At 35.0% G+C, this 25,142-nt stretch overlaps 1 protein-coding gene across 3 annotated transcripts; it reads right to left on the bottom strand.

The window, feature by feature from the left end:
* Nucleotides 1-273: 273 nt before the first annotated feature.
* Nucleotides 274-25,142, bottom strand: qvr (glycosylphosphatidylinositol-anchored protein quiver). 3 transcript variants are annotated; one of them, XM_088268487.1, is made up of 5 exons: nucleotides 24,322-25,099; nucleotides 16,668-16,730; nucleotides 14,166-14,213; nucleotides 5,385-5,531; nucleotides 274-3,378 (listed from the first exon to the last, which is right to left on the bottom strand). In XM_088268487.1, the coding sequence occupies exons 1-5, from the start codon at nucleotides 24,344-24,346 to the stop codon at nucleotides 3,080-3,082; spliced, it is 582 nt and encodes a 193-aa protein (XP_088124613.1). In that variant the 5' UTR covers nucleotides 24,347-25,099; the 3' UTR covers nucleotides 274-3,079. The 3 variants fall into 3 exon arrangements, with proteins under 3 accessions (XP_088124613.1, XP_088124614.1, XP_088124615.1); XM_088268488.1 differs by lacking the exon at nucleotides 14,166-14,213 and having other exon boundaries at nucleotides 24,322-25,142; XM_088268489.1 differs by lacking the exon at nucleotides 16,668-16,730 and having other exon boundaries at nucleotides 24,322-25,142.

The raw sequence follows: 25,142 nt of genomic DNA, 5'->3' as shown, positions 1-25,142 counted from the left end.
TTTATATGACGCAATGCCCTATGCACCATCGGGGTGCGGATAAGGGTTTTACTATACTTAGATAACCCTTCAACAACATTTCGTGGGAAATTAAAATATGAGTTTGTAAGCTTTTTCTTCCTTGTTTGCACGCAATGGTGCATTGGGCACTGCATCATACCGAAGCAGTGTTATTTTGATTATTAACAACATGAAGGTAGGTGATCAGCCCTGCGCTTCAGGTACCAGCACAGGGTAATATTAAATAAATATTATAGTGTAAAATCACAGATGTTTTTTTTACCTCCTTGGGAATCGAACCCAAGAGTATCAGCATGGTAGCTAAGTGCACATTGGTACGCGTAGGGCGAGCGGGAACAATTTGACGTATCACCAATGTTTCTGTGATTGCGGGTATAATTTTTTGTACCTGAACGTACGAGATACGGCTTGTTGCGTTTTGGCGATAATTTGGCGGACGTATCACGTTCGTTCGTATGGGTAGGGCGGTTATTCCTCATTGCTGAGGGTTGTGACCCTTGCAGAAGCAATGACTCTTCTCCAGTTATCCCTTGACTGCGCTGCACGTAGCGCTCCAACCACTGAGATGCCTGCTGCTGCCTTAATTAAGACAATACTCTACATACAAAATATTATTTAAGACTATAAAAATTGAGCCATTTTTATCATTTTAAATTTCTAAATACGCCATTTTAGAAAGTCGGTGACCAATTGCATCATTACGCATTGGTATAGTTTTAAATATTTGGTAAAAACTAGTGCGTTGAGGTTCATATATGAACTTCAACGCATGGGATCCAAGAAATTAGTTGGCTATATGTTGAATTTCATATAGCCATCTTATCTCTTGAATCTCCCACTGGTTTTTACCAAATTTTCAAAACTGCATATCCGTAATGACGCAATACGTTACCAACTTGCGAAAATGACGTATTTTTCAGTTAAAAATGTTAAACGTGGCTCTATTTTTATGATCTTAACCCTTTCCACTCTGACCATTTTTTCTCACAACTGATCAGCTACTCTGATAAAAAAAATACGACGTTTTTCTACCATTGAAATAAATATTGATTTCCCTAATTTTGGGACACTCTGTCTGGCGATTCTTATGGCCATGTTAATTAAGATTAACTGTATTTATCTGAAATATTTGTTGGTAGAATATACTTGGGTGATAGAGAAATCAGTGATTAAAGTTATACCTGCGCCGGGCCAGACATTGTGGCCCACGGAGCTGCCTACTAGAATCATACGGGCCAGAATGCCTGGCCTACAGAGTGGTAAGAGTTATTTTTCATTAATTGATTCGGCAGTCACTTTGTGGTAAAATCTATCCATTTTTAATTAATGTTTTACTTAGTAAATACCACTATTTCTTACAGTGTTTGAAAATGATGCGGAATGCATCGAAACACGTGTCATAGTAGTATTTACTAAGTAAAACATTAATTAAAAATGGTAAGAGTTAAATAATATTTTGTATATAGATTATCTCAAAACCGCCTTATCTATATGAACGCATGTAATACGTCGACTATATTATAGTCCGAACGCAACAAACAATAAGGGGCATGTGAAAAATATATTGGGAACCATTGGACTAAGAGGTACCCCTAGAGCAGTGTTTCTCAATCAGTATACTTTATGGCCTTTACTATGACCTAAATTATATTGTATACCCACACACAGGTCATGCCTTTGTGGGATCTTTTTTGTATTTGGTCATGCCTTTGTGGGATTTTATTCATATTTTTTTGTATTTGAATTTATGTCACGTTTGTATAATGCAAAAAAAAATAAAATAAAGAAAAATAAAAAAATAAAGAATTTTTTTTAGATAGTTAGGTACGTTTAAAAAAATCAGATAATTGAAACGATGGCGTTGTTCGATTCTGTACTCAATATTGGTTAAAAGCGCATGGTTATTTTTTCCTTGAAGCCTACTTATTATATGTAAGACCTCCTTGAAGCTACGCCAGGAGCGGTCCAGTGGATGTAGAGTCTAGATCTGGACATGTGACAGCGTAGAGAGCTCTCAAATTCTTGCCAAATGAAAAGTGAATCTTATAATATGTATGTGGGTATCTCAAAGCTACGCTAGGAGCGCTCAAGTGGTTATAGGGTCATACTCTTATTTTTGCCAAACAAAGTAAAACTTATATGTTTTTGAAGACCTCCACGAAACTAATGATTAGCCAAGTTGACGGAGTCTAAATCTGCGCCTGCGACATCCCCAAAGAGCTCTCTACCTCTTGCTGAATGGAAAGTGAATCTTATTATATGTATGTTAACACACTATCCGCGGGAAGGGTAATTTTACCTTTTCACTCGACTCGTCGTAAATTGCGTGTGAGTCATTTTTACGCATGACTTTTGCGGCATCTTTTGATCTCATTTCGATATACACGGTATGGTTAAATGTTGTCACGTCTTTTCGGAGATGTTTATCTCTATTATGAGCGCGAATCCGCCCGCAGATAGTGTGTTAAGACATCCTCAAAGCTAAAGATTGGCCAAGAAGATGAAGATTCTGGATCTTCTTCTTCTTATAGGCCTTGCGGCCTGTTTTTAAGAGGGATAAGCCTCCTGCGACGTCGATTCCCAGCTATCGACCCATCTCTTTGGTGGTCTGCCCGGGAGTTGTCTACCATGTGCAATGTGGGGGAGTCTGGATGGTTCCATACTCCTCACACGCGCATACCATTGTCTCCTTCGTTGCCTTCCCCACCTAACGACATCTTGGATCTCGCATATTTCCCTGATCCTGGCATTTCTGATTCTATATCGAAGACTCTCGCCTGTTATGCTTCTCAGAGTCTTCATTTCTGACACTCTAAGCGCGTTTTTTGTGGCTTCTGGATCTATTTAAATTAACTTGTTGCGAAACGAAAAGTAAAACTTATTGTATGTACGTTAAGACCTCCAGTGGTCAACAGAGAGTCTGGATCGCCTGGAGATCTCTCTACTTGTTGGGAGAGGAAAAGTAAACTAAGTACAGTTGCACTGAAGCGTTTGCCGGGCAATCCTGGACGTTTGTTCCGGCGACGTCGCGCTAGCGGCTGCGGGCGGGCGCGGCGGCTCAACTGTTTGGCAGTGCGTCTCTGAGGCTGGCGGTCGCGGCCAGCCCCAGCAGCAGGAGGGGGCAGAGCGCCAGCGCGAGCGCGCGCGCCGGGCGCGCCGGCCGCAGGGCCACGAGGAGCGCGAGCGCGAGCAGGAGGGGGGGCGCGGGCGGGGAGGGGAGGGGGGCCGCGTTGCACATGTCCTCCTCGCAGAAGCACATGTGTCCCGTGCCGGAGCTTTCCATCATGCACACATGGTCCACCATGAACAGGTTGATCTGGAGCTGGGAGGTGCACGTCCGACGCACGGATTCGTATGCTGCAACACACAACGCACGCATGTTATTTATTGAATTGTCGGGTTGTGGTCCCGTGGTTAGTGTCGCGGACTCTCGAGTCTAAGTGTCTCGATTCGAACCCACTCTACCACAATTTAATACCTATTTCTAATAATGAGCCGCTTAGGCTCACAGATATAGTATGAAATTGAAATATTTGTGTAAATAATAAAATAACAAATATTTCTCTTTTTCTTAAAAAAAAAAAAGAATTATCTTTTTTTAATTTTATATATTTGTCCGCCTCCATGGTGAAGTGGTTAGCGCGCTAGGCTACCATGCTGGAGGTCCTGGGTTCGATTCCCAAGAGGGTCAAAATAAATATTAGCGATTATTCAGTCTAATAGGACTGGTACCTGAAGCGGAAAGCTGATCACCTTTCCTTCGTGTATTTAACGATCAAGATAACACTGCTTCTATACGATGCAGTGCCCTATGCACCATTGGGGCGCGGATAGGGGTTAGAAGAATATTTACATTTTTAAGTATGTATAACATAGTACATTTGAAACATTTATACATATGGAAAAAACTTTTATATTTCGATTCGCTGTGCCTCTCCAAAAAAGAGACTGAGCTCTTGTGCTTGGAGAGGGACTTACACTCGTGGTTTAATGTTATACAACAAATGGTATAAAAGTATTTTTTTTTTGTATATTTTTTCAAGATTTATTATAATGGGCTTTAATTTTTTTCTTAAGAATTTTTATATCATCTATTTTTTAAATTTCATTAGGCAGTTTATTGAAATATTTGGAAATATCACGGAATGACACGTTGATAACCTACACCTGGTTATTTTTGATAAAAAATATTATTTGTGATCACCTGTCGATGAAAACATCTGTAGTTTTCGAAACTAGTCGTGTGAAATAAAATGTCTAATACAGGTGTTTAATTTTTAATACACATCACGCATATTTGGACCTACATACTGTGTGCGGTACACTTCATGTGTAAGGTATGTTGGTGACATGGTGGTGACAACAACATCCCGCAATCGTGTATACACCCGTATAGTCTGGCAAGCGGCATTCTAGATTTGTCTCTCCTAGAAACCAGTCGCTCACTTAGAGCTACCTAGTAACTTGTAAGACTTACTATGCAACCCCGAGTGCCCTAGCCATTGTTGCATAGGCAAACATAATAAATTGGATAACTTAAACAGATCCATGCATATACTACCTACATTACCTCGGGCGGTATTCCCCTTCTCTTCTTCTAAAATACCTTGTATTCCTCCTTGATTTCCTTTCCCATATAGCGGTTATGTCCTTCACCCTGAGCTCCTTCACTTACGTCATCTGTATTCCATCAAAAATTCCTATATCCATGAATTCTCCAGAATTCAGAGCAGGACTGGTCATCTTGCTTTCATATAATGACGAACTAGTTTCCTTTGGAGTAATTTCATTATTAAGTATGACTGGGTGAAAATAGTGTCTAATCTCTTTACTGGGTGAAAATACTGTCTAATCTCTTGACTGGGTGAAAAATACTGTCTAATCTCTTGACTGGGTAAAAATAATGTCTAGTCTCTTGACTGGGTGAAAATAATGTCTTATCTCTTGATTGGGTGAAAAAAATTCCTAATCTCTTGACTGGGTAAAAATGTTAAAATAATATCTAATCTCTAGACTGGGTGAAAATGTTAAAATAATGTCTAATCTCTAGACTGGGTGAAAGTAAGGTTTTATCACTTGACTGGGTAAAAATAATGTCTAGTCTTTTGACTGGGTGAAAATAATTTCTAATCTCTTGACTGGGTAAAAATGTTGAAATAATGTCTAATCTCTAGACTGGGTGAAAATAGTGTCTTATTTCTTGACTGGGTTAATTATAATATCTAAGGTCCAGACTGTATGTGAGTATGATCTCTAAGCTACAGTCTGTATGTCAGTACGATGTCTAAGCTCCAGACTGAGGGCGGGCTTCAGACGGCGGGCGCGTATGGGACGCTGACGCAGTAGTGAGCGGGCATACTGACGCGACTTGGAGTGGCGCACCATCTTGACGCAGCAGCCGTTGCACGTCATGAGCGGCGGCTGGTCGCGCGGCAGGGCGGTGTAGTTGAAGGGGTCCTTGCAGCGCAGGTCGGTCCAGCTGTCGCACTCGTAGCAGTAGATGGAACGGGCTGCAAACACGGTACATAATATTATCGGTGTCTCCAGCAGTAGGTGGGAAGGGCTGCAAACACGGTACATAATATTATCAGTGTCTCCAGCAGTGGATGGAACGGGCTGCAAACACGGTACATAATATTATCAGTGTCTCCAGCAGTGGATGGAACGAGCTACAAACACGGTACATAATATTATCAGTGTCTCTAGCAGTATATGGAACGGGCTGCAAACACGATACATAATATTATCAGTGTCTCCAGCAGTATATGAAACGGGCTGCAAACACGTTATATAATATTATCAGTGTCTCCAGCAGTAAGTGGGACGGACTGCAAACACGGTATATATTTTTTTCAGTGTTTCCAGCAGTGGTTGGAACGGGCTACAAACACGGTACATAATATTTTCAGTGCCTCCAAATCACTTTAAATAATAATAATAAATAAAATAAATACTAAAATATCTCATAGATGAAGAAGAAGATGGAAGTCTGGGCATAACAGGGCTTACGACCGCCATATTCTTCTTCGTCTATGTTGATATGTCAAACATAATGCAAAAAATAAATCCTAATTGGAGTTTCTTGAAAGTTTTATATATATGAACCAATTTCGAAACATTGTTTTTGAATCACTAGAGACATCTATGGGTGAGATGAAAATAATGTTTTTTCATCATCAAACCACTAGACTGTTATTTGTTTAATTAAGCGAGCGATTAACACATTTTTAAGTTGAATTCTCTGGTCTGCCGATAAACTCATTATTTTTATCTAAATTTTAATGGCCCGTAAAACTGAAGCGTAAACACGCGAGAGACAATCCGTAAATATTTACGCGAATAAAGAAAAAAATTAGAAATATTTACGTTTAACAAAATCACTGGTAATACAGTAAAACATCGATATAGCGGACCTGTATTTACGAATAAAACGAACAAAAAACGGGCAAATGGACGAAAATTTAAACTATACATACTTAAATTCAAGTCGCTCACTCCTTCTAACAACGTCATATATAAAAAAAAAGATCATTTTAAAGTTTAAAAATATAATAAAATGTTTTAAAAATAAATATCAAGCCACTTATTGAACTTTTTACTGTGCAACAGATCGTCTTAGGTTTTTTCTCTATTTGAAAAATATTTAGTATATTTATGTATTAATTTGAAATCAAACACAGTATTTTTGAGTCTACTAAGTTGTATTTTATTAACAAAACCATATAAAAAAATTAAATTGTGACAATTGTTTTGCCTTGTTAGGGCATTATCAAACGAATGTCAACAATTGTCACAATATAAATTTTTTATGTGTTTCTGTTAATAAAATACAACTTAGTAGACTCAAAAAATCTGTGTTTGATTTAAAATTAATACATAAATTAAAATGGAGTTCTACAAATTAAACGCCAAATCAATAAATATAATATTTAGTATATTTAAAAAAATAATTAAACCTTTTCTTCAAAATGCAAAAACAACACTTTCTGCCCTGTAGCAGGTAAATATTAAGTAAAAAATATGCCGCTTTTGCTTGGATATAGTACATTTTCTGGGCATTCCGAAAACATGCACAACTGAAAATTGTCGTTTTTTGATATATGACGTTGTTGAAAGGAGTGAGCGAAGTGTCAATTCAAATGCACCATTTTGAGTGTGTCCAAATACTTGTTCACAAATTTGGATTATCTCCAATTAGGAGTTATTATTTAAATTACTTTTTGACATCTCAACAAGACGTTCGTAAGCCCTGTAAATGCCCAGACTTCTATATTCTTCTTCATCTATGTTGAGATGTCTAAAAATTGAATCTTGAAAATGATATTTTCTAGCGTTTGGCAAGACTATGAATACAATCCAGGATTCGGACCTCACATACAAATGAAAGAGTTTCCACTCAATAAAAAGCTTCTCTCATACTACCATAGATGTCCCTATAACGTCATATATCGAAAGTCGTCAATTTTCAGTTGCGCGTGTTTTCGGAATGCCCAGAAAATGTACTATATCCCAGCGAAAGCGGCATATTTTTAACTTAATATTTACCCGCTACAGAGCAGAAAGTGTTTTTTTTTTTTTTTTTTTATTCATTTAATATATTTACATTTTTATTTATAACATAATAACATTTGAATCATTTATACATATGTAGAACTTTTATATTTCGATTCGCTGTGCCTCTCCATAAAAGAGTCTGTGCTCTTGTGCTTGGAAAGGGACTTACACTCGTGGTTTAATGTTATATAATAAAAGATATAATAGTTTTTTAATATATTTTTTTAAAGATTTAAATGTATAGAGCTTTAATTTTTTTCTTGGGGATTTTTATATCATCTATTTTTTTTATTTCTTTAGGGAGTTTATTGAAATGTTTGATTGCCAAATATTTGAAGTTTTGCTGAAATTGCTTGGTGTTGCATTTTGGAATAGAAAAATCGTTTGAGAATCTCGATGATAAATTCTTTGTTAAATTTAAATAGTTGTCACCCTTTAGTATTTGAAAAACTGCGGTTTTTTTATAAATGGATTCTATATTTGGGACTTGAAATTTTTTAAATAATAATTTTGTTGGAAATATGTTTTTTTTTTTCAAGATGACTTTAATTATGGTTTTCTGTACTATTTTCACTGAGTTCAGTATGTTGTTGTATGAGCCTCCCCATGCAATAATGCCATACTGTAGTAGTGAGTGAACGATAGCATAGTAAACTCTTTTTAGGTTGTCGATGGTTAGTATGTTTCGGATTCTAATGAATATATATATGCATTTTCTTATTCGTTTTACTAGTTCATTAATGTGACTATGGTATTTCAAATGTTGGTCTATTATAACACCTAGATATTTTATTTCTTTTTTTGGACATAAAACAGAACATAAGTTTTTGCAATTTGAATCCCTGCAGTCACCATTGTGAATTGTAATTTTTATATTTGTCGGTATTTTGAGTTTATGGATACAAAATGGGATAAAGAATGTTTTATCTGTATTTAGGGATAATAGATTATTGTCAAACCAGAATTTTAGGATTTTCATGTCCTTATTTGCGCGAACATTTACGGTATTCCAGTTGGGTCCGTTTATAACTATTGCGGTGTCGTCAGCATAGGATATTATGTTACCGCTGATGTTTTGGTGAAATATGTCGTTGACGTAGATGATAAATAGTAAAGGGCCTAAGACTGTACCCTGAGGTATACCGAAATTACTAGTAAGGGGTTGGCTATAGGCTTCATTGATTTTGACAATTTGGGTTCTTTCGAGAAGATAACTCTGGAAAAGTTTTAAGGCTTTACCCGTAATTCCGACAGATTTTAGTTTTAATAGAAGTTTATCATGAGAAATACTGTCGAAAGCTTTTCTTAGGTCGACAAAAATTCCTATACAGTTGAGTGATTTATCGAGAGAATCTTGGATGATGTATGATAGTTTGGCAATTGCATCTTGTGTGCTTCTTTTTTCCATGAATCCATATTGGTTTTCATTGATTATATTAAATTTATTTACATATGTGGACAGTCTTTTTTTAATGATTTTTTCAATGATTTTACCTATGTTTGATATGAGAGATATAGGTCGGTAATTTGTGACTGATTCTGGATTTCCAGATTTGTAGATGGGGATGATAATGGCTTTCTTGTAAATTGAAGGGAATATGCCGGTTGTGAGGCTAAGGTTTATGATGTGTGTCAAAGGTTTAGAGATTTGTTTTTTTATGAATTTTAATGTATTAACAGAGTGTCCGTCGTATCCCGGGGCAGATCCTCCTTTCATATTTGTTATGATTTCTTCAATTTCCTCCTGGGATGTTATTTGTAATGATGCTAATATATTATTGGAAGTTGGAGTATTTGTTTTGAAAATATCGGAATTAGTTTGAGTAGGGATTTTTTGCGCTAAATTTTTACCAACACTGGCAAAAAAATTATTAAACATATTAGCAGTTTTGTGAGGCATTTCTAAGCAATGAATTCGTGAATTTTCGTTTGAGAGGTACATTATTTTTTTTTGCTGGGGGTGTTTTTTATCAATTATATCATTTATTATATTCCACATTCTCTTACTGTCATTTTCTGCAAAATCTATTTTTGTTTTGTAATATTTTTCTTTGGTATTTTTGATGAGAAAAAAAAGTTTTTTTCTATACAGTTTAAAATATTTTTTTAGGCTTTCGTTTTCGGGATTTTTTCTAATTTTTTTTATTAGACTTTCTTTATGTCTTATAGACACAATAAGTCCATGCGTAATCCACGGTTTTATTGGTTTGAATTTTGATGATTTTTTTCTGAAGGTTTGGTATTTGCTGGCATTCATGATATGACAAAATTTTTCTTCGAATAATTTAAAGCATGTGTTTACATCGGTACATTGGAATAATTCTTCCCATTTCTCGGAGTTGAGTTTATTTAAAAGTGAATTATTTAATGCCGGTGCTAAAGAGGTTTTATTTGGTATGTTTATATTCGTTATATGTGTGTTAGGTAGGTTATATGAGTATTTAATTATTGTTGTAAAATGATCAGTAATAGAGGTGTGTATAACGCCAGCTGTTATATTATCAGAATCGAGTGCGTTACAGAAAATATGGTCTATACAGGAAGGTCGTTGACCTTGAATGTTTCTAGTGGGATTATTAATAAATGATGTGAAATTGAATTCCGCTAGAGTATTCAAATAATTATGTTTATTATTGCAGTCATATTCCCTGTCGATGGATAAATTTATGTCACCTATTAAAAAAGTTTTTTCATTTTTGAGATTGATTAAGATACATTTTAAATGTTCTATGAATGTTGTTATCGATGAAGAATGAGTTCTGTAGATTGCTAAAACATTGTTAATGTGACCTTTGTAATTAATTTTAATTTTTAGGATATTAACATTTTTTATTATTATTTCTTCGAAATCAATAACGTTATGTGTATTTGCTATGAAAATTGCGATTCCGCTATTTTTGTTGATGATGTTTTTTGTTGCATAATAAGTGTAGTTCGGAATGTGGTAATCGATATCATATGATGAGTGAGTTTCTGTCAATATAATCACGTCCAGTCTATTAAAACTATTTGTTACTACTATGAATTCGTCAAAATTTTTTCGTATACTTCGAATATTCATATGCAATATAATTAAGCTATTGTCAGGGTTTGGATCTATTATAGCATTTGTATCATTAACGGTATGAAAAGTTCGTTCGTCTATTTGGAATTTAGTATCTATAGAATTAATTAAGAAGTCAGTCATTAGAACTGAGAGAAGATATAAAGATAATAAAAATAAAATAAAAATTAGAATAGGTAAATGATAAGGAGAAAATTACGGTTAGTGAAGTACGGTTAGTGTTGTTTTTGCATTTTGAAGAAAAGGTATTGTATAATTATTTTTTTAAATATACTAAATATTTTTCAAATGGAGAAAAAACATTCAGGTTTTAACTCAAAAGATCTGTTGCACAGTAAAAATAAGTGGCTTGATATTCATTTTTAATACATTGTGTTATATTTTTAAACTCTAAAAACGATCTCCTGAAAAATCAAGTTTTTTGATATATGACGTTGTTGAAAGGAGTGAGCGATATTACACAGTACACTAAAATTATCAGTCTCTGAATACGATACGTTGGAAATATATTGAGTTATTTTTAAAACCCATAAATTTTGCAATAAAAACTGTGGAAATTCACAGACGTCTGGATATTTATACAAAATAGACTTATTAATCCGTATAAAAGTGGATTGTTTTCTTTATGTAATATATTTTTTTGTCCGCCCCGCAGTGTAATGGCTGGCGTGTTTAGCTACCGTGCCGGAGGTCCCGGGTTCGATTCCCAGGAGTGGAAATAAAAATTAGTAGAATTATTATATAATAATAATAAAACCCGCACCCCAATGGTGCATAGGGCACTGCGTCATATAAACGCAGAGTTATCTTGATCGTTTACACATGAAGGAAAGGTGATCAGCCCTCCGCTTGAGGTACCAGTCCAGGGTAATATTGAAAAAATATTACAGTGAAAAAATCACTTATATTTATTTGACCCCCCCTGGGAATCGAACCCGGGACCTCCAGAACGGTAGCCGAGCGTGCTGACCATTACACTACGGAGGCGGACTAGAATTACCATATACTATAATATTTATTTGAAACGCAGGCGCAGGAGTGATCACCTCGCCTTTGTGTAAGTAACGATCAAGATAACACTGCGCCAATACGATGCAGTGCCCTATGCACCATTGCGTGCGGATAAGGGTTAGATCATGTAATATCTTTTGGAATCAATTGAATTTTTTAATCCATGTTCACGCATTTAAAACACTCTCCTTATCATTCGTTGTTCACTTTGTGTAATACAACATTTTGAGTGTGTCCAAATACTTGTTCACAAATCTGGATTATCTCCAATTACAGGAGTTATTTTTCATTTTATTTTTTGACCTATGACGGTCGTCAGCCCCGTAAATGCCCAGACTTCCATATTCTTCTTCATCTTTGATGAGATGTCAAAAAATAATACGAAAAATAACTCCTGTAATTGGAGATAATCCAGATTTGTGGACAAGTATTTGGACACACTCAGAATGTTGTAAATAAATTAACTGGCCAAATTATAAGCTATAATGATAAAATGAAAAGGACATTTTCTGGCGGTTCTCATGTATGTGATTATAATCCAGGATTCGGACCTCACATACTAATGAAAGAGTTTCTGCTCAGTAAAAAAAAATTGGAAAAAAAGCTTCTCTCATCTCACCAATAGATGACTCTAGTAAAATTCTGGTGATTCAAGCACAATGTTTCGAAATTGAGCCATATATAATACATATAAAGGAGTTCCAAGAATTTGTGTAGTGTGGTCGTCAATCATGGATAGAATTGGTGAATGTTACACGTGTGTAAAGTGATCACTTAAACATCGCTCACTCCTTTCAACAGCGTCATAAGTATATCAAAAAACTAGATTTTTCAGGAGACCGTTTTTAAAGTTTAAAAATATAATGAAATGTATTTAAAAATAAATCAAGCCACTTATTGAACTTTTTACTGTGCAACAGATCTTTTAAGGTAAAACCTGAATGTTTTTTCTCCATTTGAAAAATGATTAGTATATTGAAAAAATAATTAAACAACACTTTCTGCCCTGTAGCGGGTAAATATTAAGTTAAAATATGCCACTTTTGCTGGGATATAGTACATTTTCTGGGCATAAATCAAGCCACTTATTGAACTTTTTACTGTGCAACAGATCTTTTTAGGTAAAACCTGAATGTTTTTTCTCCATTTGAAAAATGATTAGTATATTGAAAAAATAATTAAACAACACTTTCTGCCCTGTAGCGGGTAAATATTAAGTTAAAATATGCCACTTTTGCTGGGATATAGTACATTTTCTGGGCATAAATCAAGCCACTTATTGAACTTTTTACTGTGCAACAGATCTTTTTAGGTAAAACCTGAATGTTTTTTCTCCATTTGAAAAATGATTAGTATATTGAAAAAATAATTAAACAACACTTTCTGCCCTGTAGCGGGTAAATATTAAGTTAAAATATGCCACTTTTGCTGGGATATAGTACATTTTCTGGGCATAAATCAAGCCACTTATTGAACTTTTTACTGTGCAACAGATCTTTTTAGGTAAAACCTGAATGTTTTTTCTCCATTTGAAAAATGATTAGTATATTGAAAAAATAATTAAACAACACTTTCTGCCCTGTAGCGGGTAAATATTAAGTTAAAATATGCCACTTTTGCTGGGATATAGTACATTTTCTGGGCATAAATCAAGCCACTTATTGAACTTTTTACTGTGCAACAGATTTTTTTAGGTAAAACCTGAATGTTTTTTCTCCATTTGAAAAATGATTAGTATATTGAAAAAATAATTAAACAACACTTTCTGCCCTGTAGCGGGTAAATATTAAGTTAAAATATGCCACTTTTGCTGGGATATAGTACATTTTCTAGGCATTCCGAAAACATGCACAACTGAAGATTGACGATTTTTTATATATGACGTTGTTGAAAGGAGTGAGCGACATATTAGTTATATCTTTGATTAAGTATATGGAGTCCTGTTTCCGACCCTAATGTATGGAAGTGAGGCATGGAGTTGGCGAAAGAAGGATGAAAGTAGACTGAATGCAGTCGAAATGCGATCTCTCATAAGAATGTGCGACAAAACGATGTATGATAGATGTTCGAATAGTGAAATAAGGAAGGAATGCAAAGATGAGACAAGCATTATCGATAAAATTAAGAAAGGTGTGTTGAGATGGTTTGGACATGTAGAACGAATGAGTGAAGAAAGATCGGTAAAACAAATTTACGAGGCGAATGTAATTGGAAAAAGGAGCAGAGGAAGACCGAGAAAAACTTGGCAAGATCAAGTATGCCAAACACTTGAATGTGGTCAGGTTAGGAGTCGTAACAATCGGCGCGTATGTATGAGGAGATGCATGAACGTGGAAGAGGCGAAGAATGTTTGCAAGGACAGAGTGGTGTGGCGTTCTATTCTCTCTGCCTACCCCTGCAGAGAAGCGGCGTGATGGTTGGTTAGTTAGTTAGTTTTTACATACTAAGTTTTCTTTGTTTTTTGGGCCATTCTTATTATCGACGAAAAAATACTGGTTTATCTTTGTTTACTTACTTTGACACTCCGCATCTGTTAGGGGTGCTGTTGTTAGAGCCAGTAAAACTGCAAAAAAACACAGAAAACAAATTTTTATTAGTTTTGTTAGTAACACGCTCAAAAAATCAAAAACAAGGAAAAAAGACACAAAAATTCAAACATGCCACGGATTTTTTAATATGACAATTTCATCTAATATATCACAGAATATGGCCAGAATCCTTTATTCGGTGGTTAGAGCGCTGTACTATCGTTCCTTGCGCCAAGGGATCGATTCACGACTAGTCAACAAAAAAAAAAACATATAATTAAAACGCAACTTTGTTTCAAAATCACTATAAATATTTTATTATAACTTACAACATTTTGAGTGTGTCCATATTCTTGTTCACAAATCTGGATTATCTCCAATTACAGGAGTTATTTTCATATTATTTTTTGACATCTCATCAAAGATGAAGAAGAATATGGAAGTCTGGGCATTTACGGGGCTGACGACCATCATAAGCTGGTTTAAGTGATCACTTTACACACGTGTAACATTCAGCAATTCTACCCATTTTCGACAACCACACTACTCAAATTCTTGGAAATTTTATATTTAGGAACCAATTTAGAAACCTTGTTCTTGAATCACTAGAACTTCACTAGAGACATCTATTGGTGAGATGTAAAGAAGCTTTTTATAAAGCAGAAACTCTTATATTAGTAGTATATATTTCTTTTTTTTGACATCTCATCAAAGATGAAGGAATACGGAAGTCTGGGTATTTACGGGGCTGACGACCGTCATAGGCTGGTTTAAGTGATCACTTTACACACGTGTAACATTCACCAATTCTACCTATTATTGACAATCACAGATCTCAAATTCTTGGAAGTTCTATATATATGAACCAATTTTGAAACAGTGTTCTTGAATCACTAGAACTTCACTACAGACATATATTGGTGAGATGTAAAGATGCTTTTTATCAAGCAGAAGCTCTTATATTAATACTCAGTATTAATCAGTCTTCATAAAGAAGCGATTAGCTTCGAAACCGGTCGACATTATAATTCAGTTATAATAAAATATTTATTTTAATTATAAAATGGAAAATCACAAAGTTAGAGTTTCAAATAAAATTATAATAAAAAACAGCTATTATTATTATTTTTTGAAATCTCAACATAGATGAAGAAGAAAATGGAAGTCATGGCATTTACGGGGCTTACGACCGTCATAGGCTGGTTTAAGTGATGACCAATTCTACCCATGACTGATAACAACACTACTCAATTTTCGGAACCCCTATATATATCGATCAAACTCGTGACACAATTCATGTGAGTTCACTACCGACATCTATGTCGTGACAGGGAAAGCTTTTGTCAAGCAAAGTCTTTTCTATTTGTATGTAAGGTCCTAATCTTGAATTAAATTTACAAACTTGAATCCCGCCTGAAAACATGACTTTAGTTTTTTTATGTAGCTAATAATTTGACCAGTTGTTTTATTCTTCTTCATCTATGTTGAGATGTCAGAAATGTATTAAACAACTCCCAAGCGGAGATGATCCAGTTTTGTGAACAAGCATTTGGACACACTCAAAATGTTGTAAATGATTTTTGTAAAATTACGCAGCTTATAATTTGACCACTCTTTTCTTTCTCTGCCTACCCATGCGGAGAGGCGGCGTGACGTTCGGTTAGTAAGTTAATATGTTAGTTATAAACCATGTTTTTGAAACTTCTGCACAATTCGCTCACTCCTTTCAACGACGTCATATTTCAAAAATTGACAATTTTCAGTTGCGCATGTTTTCGGAATGCTTAAAAAATGTACTATACCCCAGCAAAAGTGGCATATTTTTAACTTAATATTTACCCGCTACAGGGCAGAAAGTGTTGTTTTTGCATTTTGAAGAAAAAGTATTGTTTAATTATTTTTTTAAATATTTTTCAAATGGAAAAAAAACCTTCAGGTTTTACCTAAAAAGATCTGTTGCACAGTAAAAAGTTCAATGAGTGGCTTAATATTTATTTTTAAAACATTGTTTTATATTTTTAAACTTTAAAAACGATCTCCTGAAAAATCAAGTTTTTTGATATTTTCAATTTTTCAATTTAAATTTATTCAATAATTAATATATACATTACAAACTAACATTTAAGGCGTATACATTTAAAATAAAAAAACAAATTGAAAAGTAAGCAAGAAGACTCTTGTTAAATGTGTTGAAGAATCCCGCTTCGGAAGACTCCTTCGGACACATGGAACAGATCAATATCCAATGTGATATTGTTCAACAAAGCGGTAGCTCTTCTTCAGGCATAACCATCGGCAGGTTGGTCCTGTGTATAGGAATGTGAAACAATCTATGCCGACGCTGTCTTAGGTAACTATCGGGAACATACAGACCAATGCTCCGGATAATTTCAGGATTATCGATCACGCATATATGACGTTGTTGAAAGGAGTGAGCGAATTGTGAATGTGTAAGAGGTGTTATCATTATCATATGTGTAAATTCTGACCGGTCTTGACACATGATGTGCCTTTCGCTTGTTCTACACTTCCGATCCACGAAAACAACAGTACTGCAACAAAAAAATAAACAATAAAATATTTAAAAATCAATTAAAATAATTATTTTTTGACATCTCATCAAAGATGAAGAAGAATATGGAAATCTGGGCATTTACGGGGCTGACGACCGTCACCGGTTGGTTTAAGTGATCACTTTACACACGTGTAACATTCACCAATTCTACCCATTATTGACAACCACACTACTCAAATTCTTGGAAGTCCTTTTATATATAAACCAATTTAGAAACCTTGTTCTTGAATCACTAGAACTTCACTAGAGATTTAATAAAAAGCTTCTTTACATCTCACCATTAGATGTCTCTAGTGAAGTTCTAGTGATTCAAGAACAAGGTTTCTAAATTGGTTCATATATAAAAGAACTTCCAAGAATTTGAGTAGTGTGGTTGTCAATAATGGGTAGAATTGGTGAATGTTACACGTGTGTAAAGTGATCACTTAAACCAGCCGATGACGGTCGTCAGCCCCGTAAATGCCCAGACTTCCATATTCTTCTTCATCTTTGATGAGATGTCAAAAAATAATATGAAAATAACTCCTGTAATTGGAGATAATCCAGATTTTGTGAACAAGTATTTGGACACACTCAAAATGTTGTAAATTAAAATAATAATGTCACACGGGAGGACTATGTAATTTATCATACACAACCTATAAAGGATTGTATTAGACTCATTTTGTGTTTATAACAGCCGATGTAATTAATATTTTCATTCATCATTTTCTTTTGAAAAATTCGCATTCGAAAAAACGTTATTTTCGTAAGTTGGCAATGAATGACGTCACAGAAACGATGTAGTTATTTTAATGTTGGTAAAATTGCTAAATTATTGGCAGCTCTATTTGTTGATGTCTATGGTCCACCCTCCCCTCATATTTCGCTCACCCCTTTCAAGAACGTCATAAATAAAAAATCGACAATTTTCAGTTGTGCATGTTTTCGGAATGCCCAGAAAATGTACTATATTCCAGTAAAGCAGGCATATTTCGAACATAATATTTACCCGCTACAGGGCAGAAAGTGTTGTTTTTGCATTTTGAAGAAAAGGTATTGTTCAATATTTTTTTTTAAATATACTAAATATTTTTCAAATGGAGAAAAAACCTTCAGGTTTTACCAAAAAGATCTGTTGCACAGTAAAAAGTTCAATAAGTGGCTTGATATTTATTTTTAATACATTGTATTATATTTTTAAACAACATTTTCTGCCCTGTAGCGGGTAAATATTAAGTTGAAAATTTGCCTCTTTTGCTGGGATATAGTATATTTTCTGGGCATTCCGAAAACATGCACAACTGAAAATTGACGATTTTTGATTTATGGCGTTCTTGAAAGGAGTGAGCGATATATCGAAAACCTTGATTTTTTTTCAGGAGATCGTTTTTAAAGTTTAAGAATATAATGAAATATATTAAAAATAAATATCAAGCCACTTATTGAAGTTTTTACTGTGCAACAGATCTTTTTAGGTAAAAACTTAAGGTTTTTCCTCCATTTGAAAAATATTTAGTATAAGTATTTAAAAAAATAATTAAGCAATACCTTTTCTTCAAAATGCAAAAACAACAAATTCTGCCCTGTAGCGGGTAAATATTAACTTCATTAATATATTCGGCAGTCACTTTGCGGTAAAATCTATCCATTTTTAATTAATGTTTTACTTAGTAAATACCACTATTTACTATATTGTGGTACTTACTAAGTAAAACATTTTATTTATCGTTTCGGCATTAACTTTGTGGTAAGACATGTTACAATAATTAAAGAAAACACTTCGTTTTTTACCACTTGAGTTTTATTATAGACTACATGTTTCAGAAGTTAAACTTCCATCATTCAGGTCTGTATAATAACAGATTATACAGACCTGAATGATTATACTGTGTCTGTTATTATACAGACCTGAATGATGGAAGTTTAACTTCTGAAACATGTAGTCTATAATAAAACTAAAGTGGTAAAAAACGAAGTGTTTTCTTTAATTATTAAGTAAAACATTAATTAAAAATGGTAAATATCAAGTTAAAAATATGCCGCTTTTGCTGGGATATAGTACATTTTCTGGGTATTCCCAAAACACGCACTAAACTAACTAACCATCACCCCGCTTCCCCGCAGGGGTAGGCAGAGAGAAATAGAGCGCCACACCACTCCTTGCAAACATTCTTCGCCTCTTCCACGTTCATGCATCTCCTCATACATACCCGCCGATTGTAACGACTCCTAACCTGACCACTTTCAAGTATTTGGCATACCTGATCGTGCCATGTTTTTCTCGGTCTTCCTCTGCTTCTTTCCCAATACCATTCGCCTCATAAATTTGTTTTACCGTTCTTTCCTCACTCATTCGCTCTACATGTCCAAACCATCTCAACACACCTTTCTTAATTTTATCGATAAAGCTTATCTCACAGCTTTGCATTCCTTCCTTATTTCACTATTCGCACATCTACCATACGTCGTTTTGTCGCACATTCTTCTGAGAGATGGCATTTCGACTGCATTCAGTCTACTTTCATCCTTCTTCTGCCAACTCCATGTTTCACTTCCTAACATTAGAGTTGGAAGCAGGACTCCGTTGGGCACTGCCAGTTTAGCTTCCGCTGTAAACTCAGTTGTGCATTTAATGTAAATATTAATAAAACGGCGGCTAGCTTTACAATTGATTGTAATTTATATTACACTTGTTAATTACAAAGACCTTCAAATTAATTAAACCCTCATTAAGCTATGAGAATACTCAGAACCCCCAGAAAAAAATATTATTAAGATTTGGAGGAAATTAAAATGTGACTTACGAATACTGGGCCTTAATTTTATCGATAATGTCAGCCAATCGCCTCAGCCTTGAATTCTTTCCTTTTTTCACCATTCGAACGTCTATAATACATGTATGTTTTGGCGCACATTCGTCTGAGGGATCGCGTTTCGACTGCATTTTACGGAATTTTAGGAAATTAACGGACAATGGATCATTGTCAGACGGGAGAAATATCAAATTTAACATACTCAACCTATAAAGGATTGTATTAGACTCGCGAAGTGTTTATAACAGCCGAAATAATCCATATTTTCATTCATCATTTTCTTGTGGAAAATTCGCCTTCGTAAGTACGTTGTTTTCGTAAGTTGGTATTAAATGACGTCAGAGAAAAGATGGACTAATTTTAATATTGGTAACATTGATAAATTATTGGCGTCTCTATTTGTTGATGTCTATGATCCCCCCTCCCCTCATATTTGTTTAACACAAATGGTAGTGTAGTGGTAGACAAACAATCCACACTACTACTATTACAGCTCTATAAACCATAGACAATAAACCATGGGACGTCATAAAACGTTCGATGACGAAAATTTGATGACGTACGCGAACGCACGTTTTTCGTTTCATTCAAATATCTAAAGTTTAAACCTTCATATCTCCCTTAGTTCCCTACAGATTTCAATAAGAATGCTACCGATAGTCTTGTGATTTTTCATATTAATTTATTAGCCAATAAACCAACATCGTGACAAAAGCCTATTGCCACACAGTATTTTTACGGAATGTCGCGTTTCTCCTCACCCTGCATAAGAGACCGATTTTGTGCGAAAATAACATAATATATGAGAAAAACAAGAACGTCTCTGTGCTAAAAATAATATCCCTTAGGATGAGTGCGTTCGGTCACTTTCATAACGATGTCACCTATTAATAAACTACACACTATAAAGTCGGGGAACTTTTTTAACCACTAAGCCGCTTGTGCAATACACGGAATTTTACCGTCCGGCAGTCCGGTTTTGAGAAATAAAAGCGACTACGACAGTTTAGCGTGATGGAATTTACGCGCAACGTGTTCACGCACCGATCAAGAGCTCCGATCCGAAAAAATATGGACAAAAGCACAAGCCAATACAAGCCAATCGTCGTTTTATCACGCTAACTAAAGTGCCGGACGGAAACTTCCGTGTAGTGCACAAACGTCCTAACTGAAGTGCAGGACGGTAAAATTCCATTTTTTCTGTTAAATAACGTAACTTCCAAGTGACTCTAAAATCTAGCAACGGCTTATGCAACACCGCTTATCATGACCCTACTCAGGATTCAACGTTTTAAGTTTCATAGCCTATGCCTACTCGTAAGTGGATTTACTCTTTAGGTTCAAAGTTACTATATTTTCATGTAATTCATGAGTGAAAATCAAGGCAAAAACACTCGTAATGGTAAAAAAACGCCCTAACTGAAGTGCCGGACGGTAAAATTCCGTATGGTGCACAAACGTACTTCGGTATTGCGTAAATCGATATTACCCACTCCCCCCATTTTGAAAAGAAGACAATCAATTTATATTTTAAATAAACATTATTTATTGAATTAACTTACACGGAAAATAAAAATAAAAGTCACACGAAAATAATAAGTGTGTAATAGATAAAAAAAATATATAATTGCATCAAACAAAAATTCAGTGGTTATATACTAATATTACTAACATTTTTGTAAAAAAATATATTTAAAATGAAAATTATTGCTGCACATGTTAAAACTGTCACATTGAACGGATCTTTTGTCAGGCGGGAGGAATATCTAATTTCACATACTTAACCTATAAAGGATTGTATTAGACTCGTTTTGTGTTTATAACAGGCGATATAATTAATATTTTCATTCATCATTTTATTTTGGAAAATTCGCCTTCGAAAAAACGTTATTTTTGTAAGTTGGCAATGAATGACGTCACAGAACCAACGAAGTTCTTGTAATATTATTAGTAACATTGCAAAATTATTGGCGGCTCTATTCGTTGATGTCCATGGTAAATATATGAATTTTAAAAGAAAAGAGTTATTGAAAGGTAAGGAGGTAAAAAATTAAAATATTTTTTTCAATACACATTTAAAAACTAATATAATTTTAATTGTATTCTAAAAAAAATGTGCGCAGAGACACGTCTGGCCTTATTTTTTCAATGCAAAAACTTATTTTTACAATGCAAAAACTTATTTTTACAGTGCAAAAACTTATGTTTACAATGCAAAAACTTATTTTGACAATGCATAAAGTTATTTTTACAATGCAAAAACTTATGTTTACAATGCTAAAACTTATTTTTACAATGCATTAAGTTGTTTTTACAATGCAAAAACTTGTGTTTACAATGCAAAAACTTATTTTGACAATGAAAAACTTATTTTGACAATGCAAAAACTTATTTATACAATGCAAAACTTATTTTGACAATGCTAAAACTTATTTTTACAATGCCAAAACTTAATTTTACAACGCAAAAACTTATTTTTACAATGCAAAAACTTATTTTTACAATGCAAAAACTTATGTTTACAATGCAAAAATTTATGTTTACAATGCAAAAACTTATGTTTACAATGCAAAAATTTATTTTTACAATGCATAAAGTTATGTTTACAATGCAAAAACCTATTTTTTCGATGGAAAAGGGTGTTTTAAGACGAAAAAACAATTATGTAAAATGTTACCTGGATTTAGACAAAATTAAGTTGCGACTTATGTTGCCTAAAGGCAAAGAACGTTTGTTTTTGTTGTTTTTATAATTTTCATAGTCAAAATTGGGTCGTTTATGTTGGTAATCAAAACTTGATGTACATTATTTCTTGTTATATTGTTTTTATATATCGTAGTCGTACAGGAGAAAGTGACTAACTAACAAAAGGTAAAATGTTCAGGAGGGCCATTTAAGTCACTTTTACTTGGCAAGAAAATAAACATCAATGCAGTTAGTCATTTTTACCAAGTCAATATACTATACTTACAAGTTTAAAATCCTTTCGGATTTTTTCATGGCAATATTAAGCTAGTAAGATATCAAATAGTCAATGATCACGTTTTTGTAAACAAATACACTTGGTCACTTTCTCCTGTATGACTACGATATGTACAAGCGATCGTGAATTCCAGAAGCATTCATTGTTTCGATAAACTTACAAACTTTAATGTTTTCTCTATACAAATATTTTGTTCACCTCCGTAGTGTAATGCTCAGCGCGCTTGGCGACCGTGCTGGAGGCCCCGGGTTCGATTCCCAGAGGGGCTAAAATAAATATGCGTGATTTTCGCTCTCATATTTACTTAATATCACCCTAGACTGGTACAAGAAGCGCAGGGCTGATCACCTTGCCTTAACTGATTAATGACCACGCAATTAATGATCAAGATATCACTGTGACGCTACGATGCAGTGCCCTATGCACCATTGGGTGCGGACAACGGTTAATAATAATAATAATAATATAAATAATGAAAATTACGGGAAAAGTGTATAATATATAGTTCTTCTTCAAACCCTTATCCGCACCCAAATGGTGCATAGGGCACTGCATCATATAAACGAAGTGTTATCTTGATCGTTAACACATAAAGGAAAGGCGATCAGCCCTCCGCTTCAGGTACCAGTCCAGGGTAATATTGAATAATATCAGAGTGAAAAAAATCGCTTACATTTATTTGCCCGCCTGGGAATTTAACCCGGGACATCCAGATCACCAGGTAGCCGAGCGTGCTGACCTTTACACTACGGAGGCGGAAAATATAATGTGTAAAATTACACTAGTTTTTAAAAAATCTTTTTATAGAACTTATTATAACTTATTATAGAACGTCATAAATCAAAAATCGTAAATTTTCAGTTGGGCGTGTTTGCGGAATACCCAGAAAATGTACTTTATCCCAGCAAAAGCGGCATATTTTTAACTTAATATTTACCCGCTACAGGGCAGAAAGTGTTGTTTTTGCATTTTGAAGAAAAGGTCTTTTTTAATTATTTTTTTAAACATACTAAATATTATTCAAATGGAGAAAAAACCGTCATGTTTTACCTAAAAAGATCTGATGCACAGCAAAAAGTACAATAAGTGGCTTGATATTTATTTTTAACACATTGTGTTATATTTTTAAACTTAAAAAACGTTCTCCTGAAAAATCAAGTATTTTGACTTATGACGTTCTTGAAAGGAGTGAGCAAAATGTGGAGGTCCCCGCCAAAAAGTTACATTTCCAATATTGTACAAAAAATCCTTTAAATGCAAATCTGTTCTGTTTACTGTATTCTATCGAAATCTTAATTAAAGTTGCGTCAAAACGTGACCAATCCTGTGTTAAACCAATATGAAATCATTAAATCGCACCAAAACGTAACAATTTTACAAGCTAGAATTCCTGATTACTGAAAATCATTTATAATGAAAATGTAACGTTTTGGTGAGTACCTCCACATATATAGTTACACCAGTTTTTTTACAAAAAAAAACACTGTATCTTGGTTTAAATTAGCAAAAATGTTTAGTACAATGTCGTATTTACATTTTAAAGGCATAGGAAAAGCACGACATCTATGGAGGTGGCATGTTATACTTGTAATATATGTTAGCGTATAGGTATGTGTACTCCATGTGCCAATGCGGTATTATAGGTACATCTGCATTCCCGCAAAAACTATTACATAAATACTGAAGATAGCGGCAAGAGAGGGTAGCAATCTAAATTGTTTAGTATCTAAGCGTTTAGTACTGGACGAAGTGACGTCAATTAGTAAATAAATTAGTGTCAAATAATTTACCTGGCACGGGGAAAATCCAATTCATCTTGAGTTAAATTCGTCAACAGTCGATCAGCACACGAAACGGCGCATCCTAGATTCGCACACACTGTATCGTACAATTTTTCGCACGTATCACGTGCCTTTGTATCTCATTTAATATAATTTGAGGGGCTCTGTCAACGCGCCGTCATCCCGTCCGGATGGGGATCATCCTCTCATAACCGCGAGAGCGACCCTCGGCACGCGCGCTTGTGGGACACCATGGCCGGAGGAATGGGCGAGAACCCCGGCAAATAAGATTAGGAGAGGAACCTCGGAAATACGGGCATAATTGAATTACGAATTAGCGCGGGGCACGTTCTGACAGGCGCGGCGGGCGCACATTCTCGGCGGTTTTTTCACGTCTGACATTTGAACATTTTCGCACTGTTATGTCAAAGACGATCGATTCTGGCATGGATTATATGGGAATTTGGGTCTCGTTCTCGGTTTGCACGAGTCACAAGGGGCCCTCGGTGTCCGACTGGAGATATTCGAGCATATTCGAGACAGGATATCGATCGAGGAGTCCGTCCGCGCCGCTGACTATGTGGCAATGTGTACGAGTCGAGAGCGACTGTCCCGACGGCTCGGCTGCGATCACGCCGCTACTCCATCCTTGCCTGACGCCTGCGGAAGTCGGGAAGTGGCTCTATAAATACCGGGATAGCCGCGGGACACTGGGACGCGCGCCGCGCTCTGGCGGTACTGCGTACTGCTCGCGAGCGTCGACTCGCTCGGGACGATTTCCCGAGACGTTTCCAGTCGGGTTATGCTGTCTCCCTCGCGTTTGGCGCAAT

This window comes from Brachycentrus maculatus, unplaced genomic scaffold (genome assembly GCF_059751285.1).
Source record: "Brachycentrus maculatus isolate JH-2025_06_01 unplaced genomic scaffold, ASM5975128v1 h1tg000324l, whole genome shotgun sequence".
Classification (NCBI taxonomy): Eukaryota; Metazoa; Arthropoda; class Insecta; order Trichoptera; family Brachycentridae; genus Brachycentrus; species Brachycentrus maculatus.
Note: the sequence above shows the minus strand (reverse complement) of the source record. Positions and strands in the feature narration are given on the sequence as shown.

Coding starts and splice junctions, on each gene's coding strand:
- qvr (XM_088268487.1), bottom strand. CDS start 24,346: ATGAATTGGATTTTCCCCGTGCCAG. Junction 16,731..24,321: donor TTGGATTTTCCCCGTGCCAG/GTAAATTATTTG, acceptor TTTTTGTTGCAG/TACTGTTGTTTTCGTGGATC. Junction 5,532..14,165: donor AACAGATGCGGAGTGTCAAA/GTAAGTAAACAA, acceptor CCGTGTTTGCAG/CCCGTTCCATCTACTGCTAC.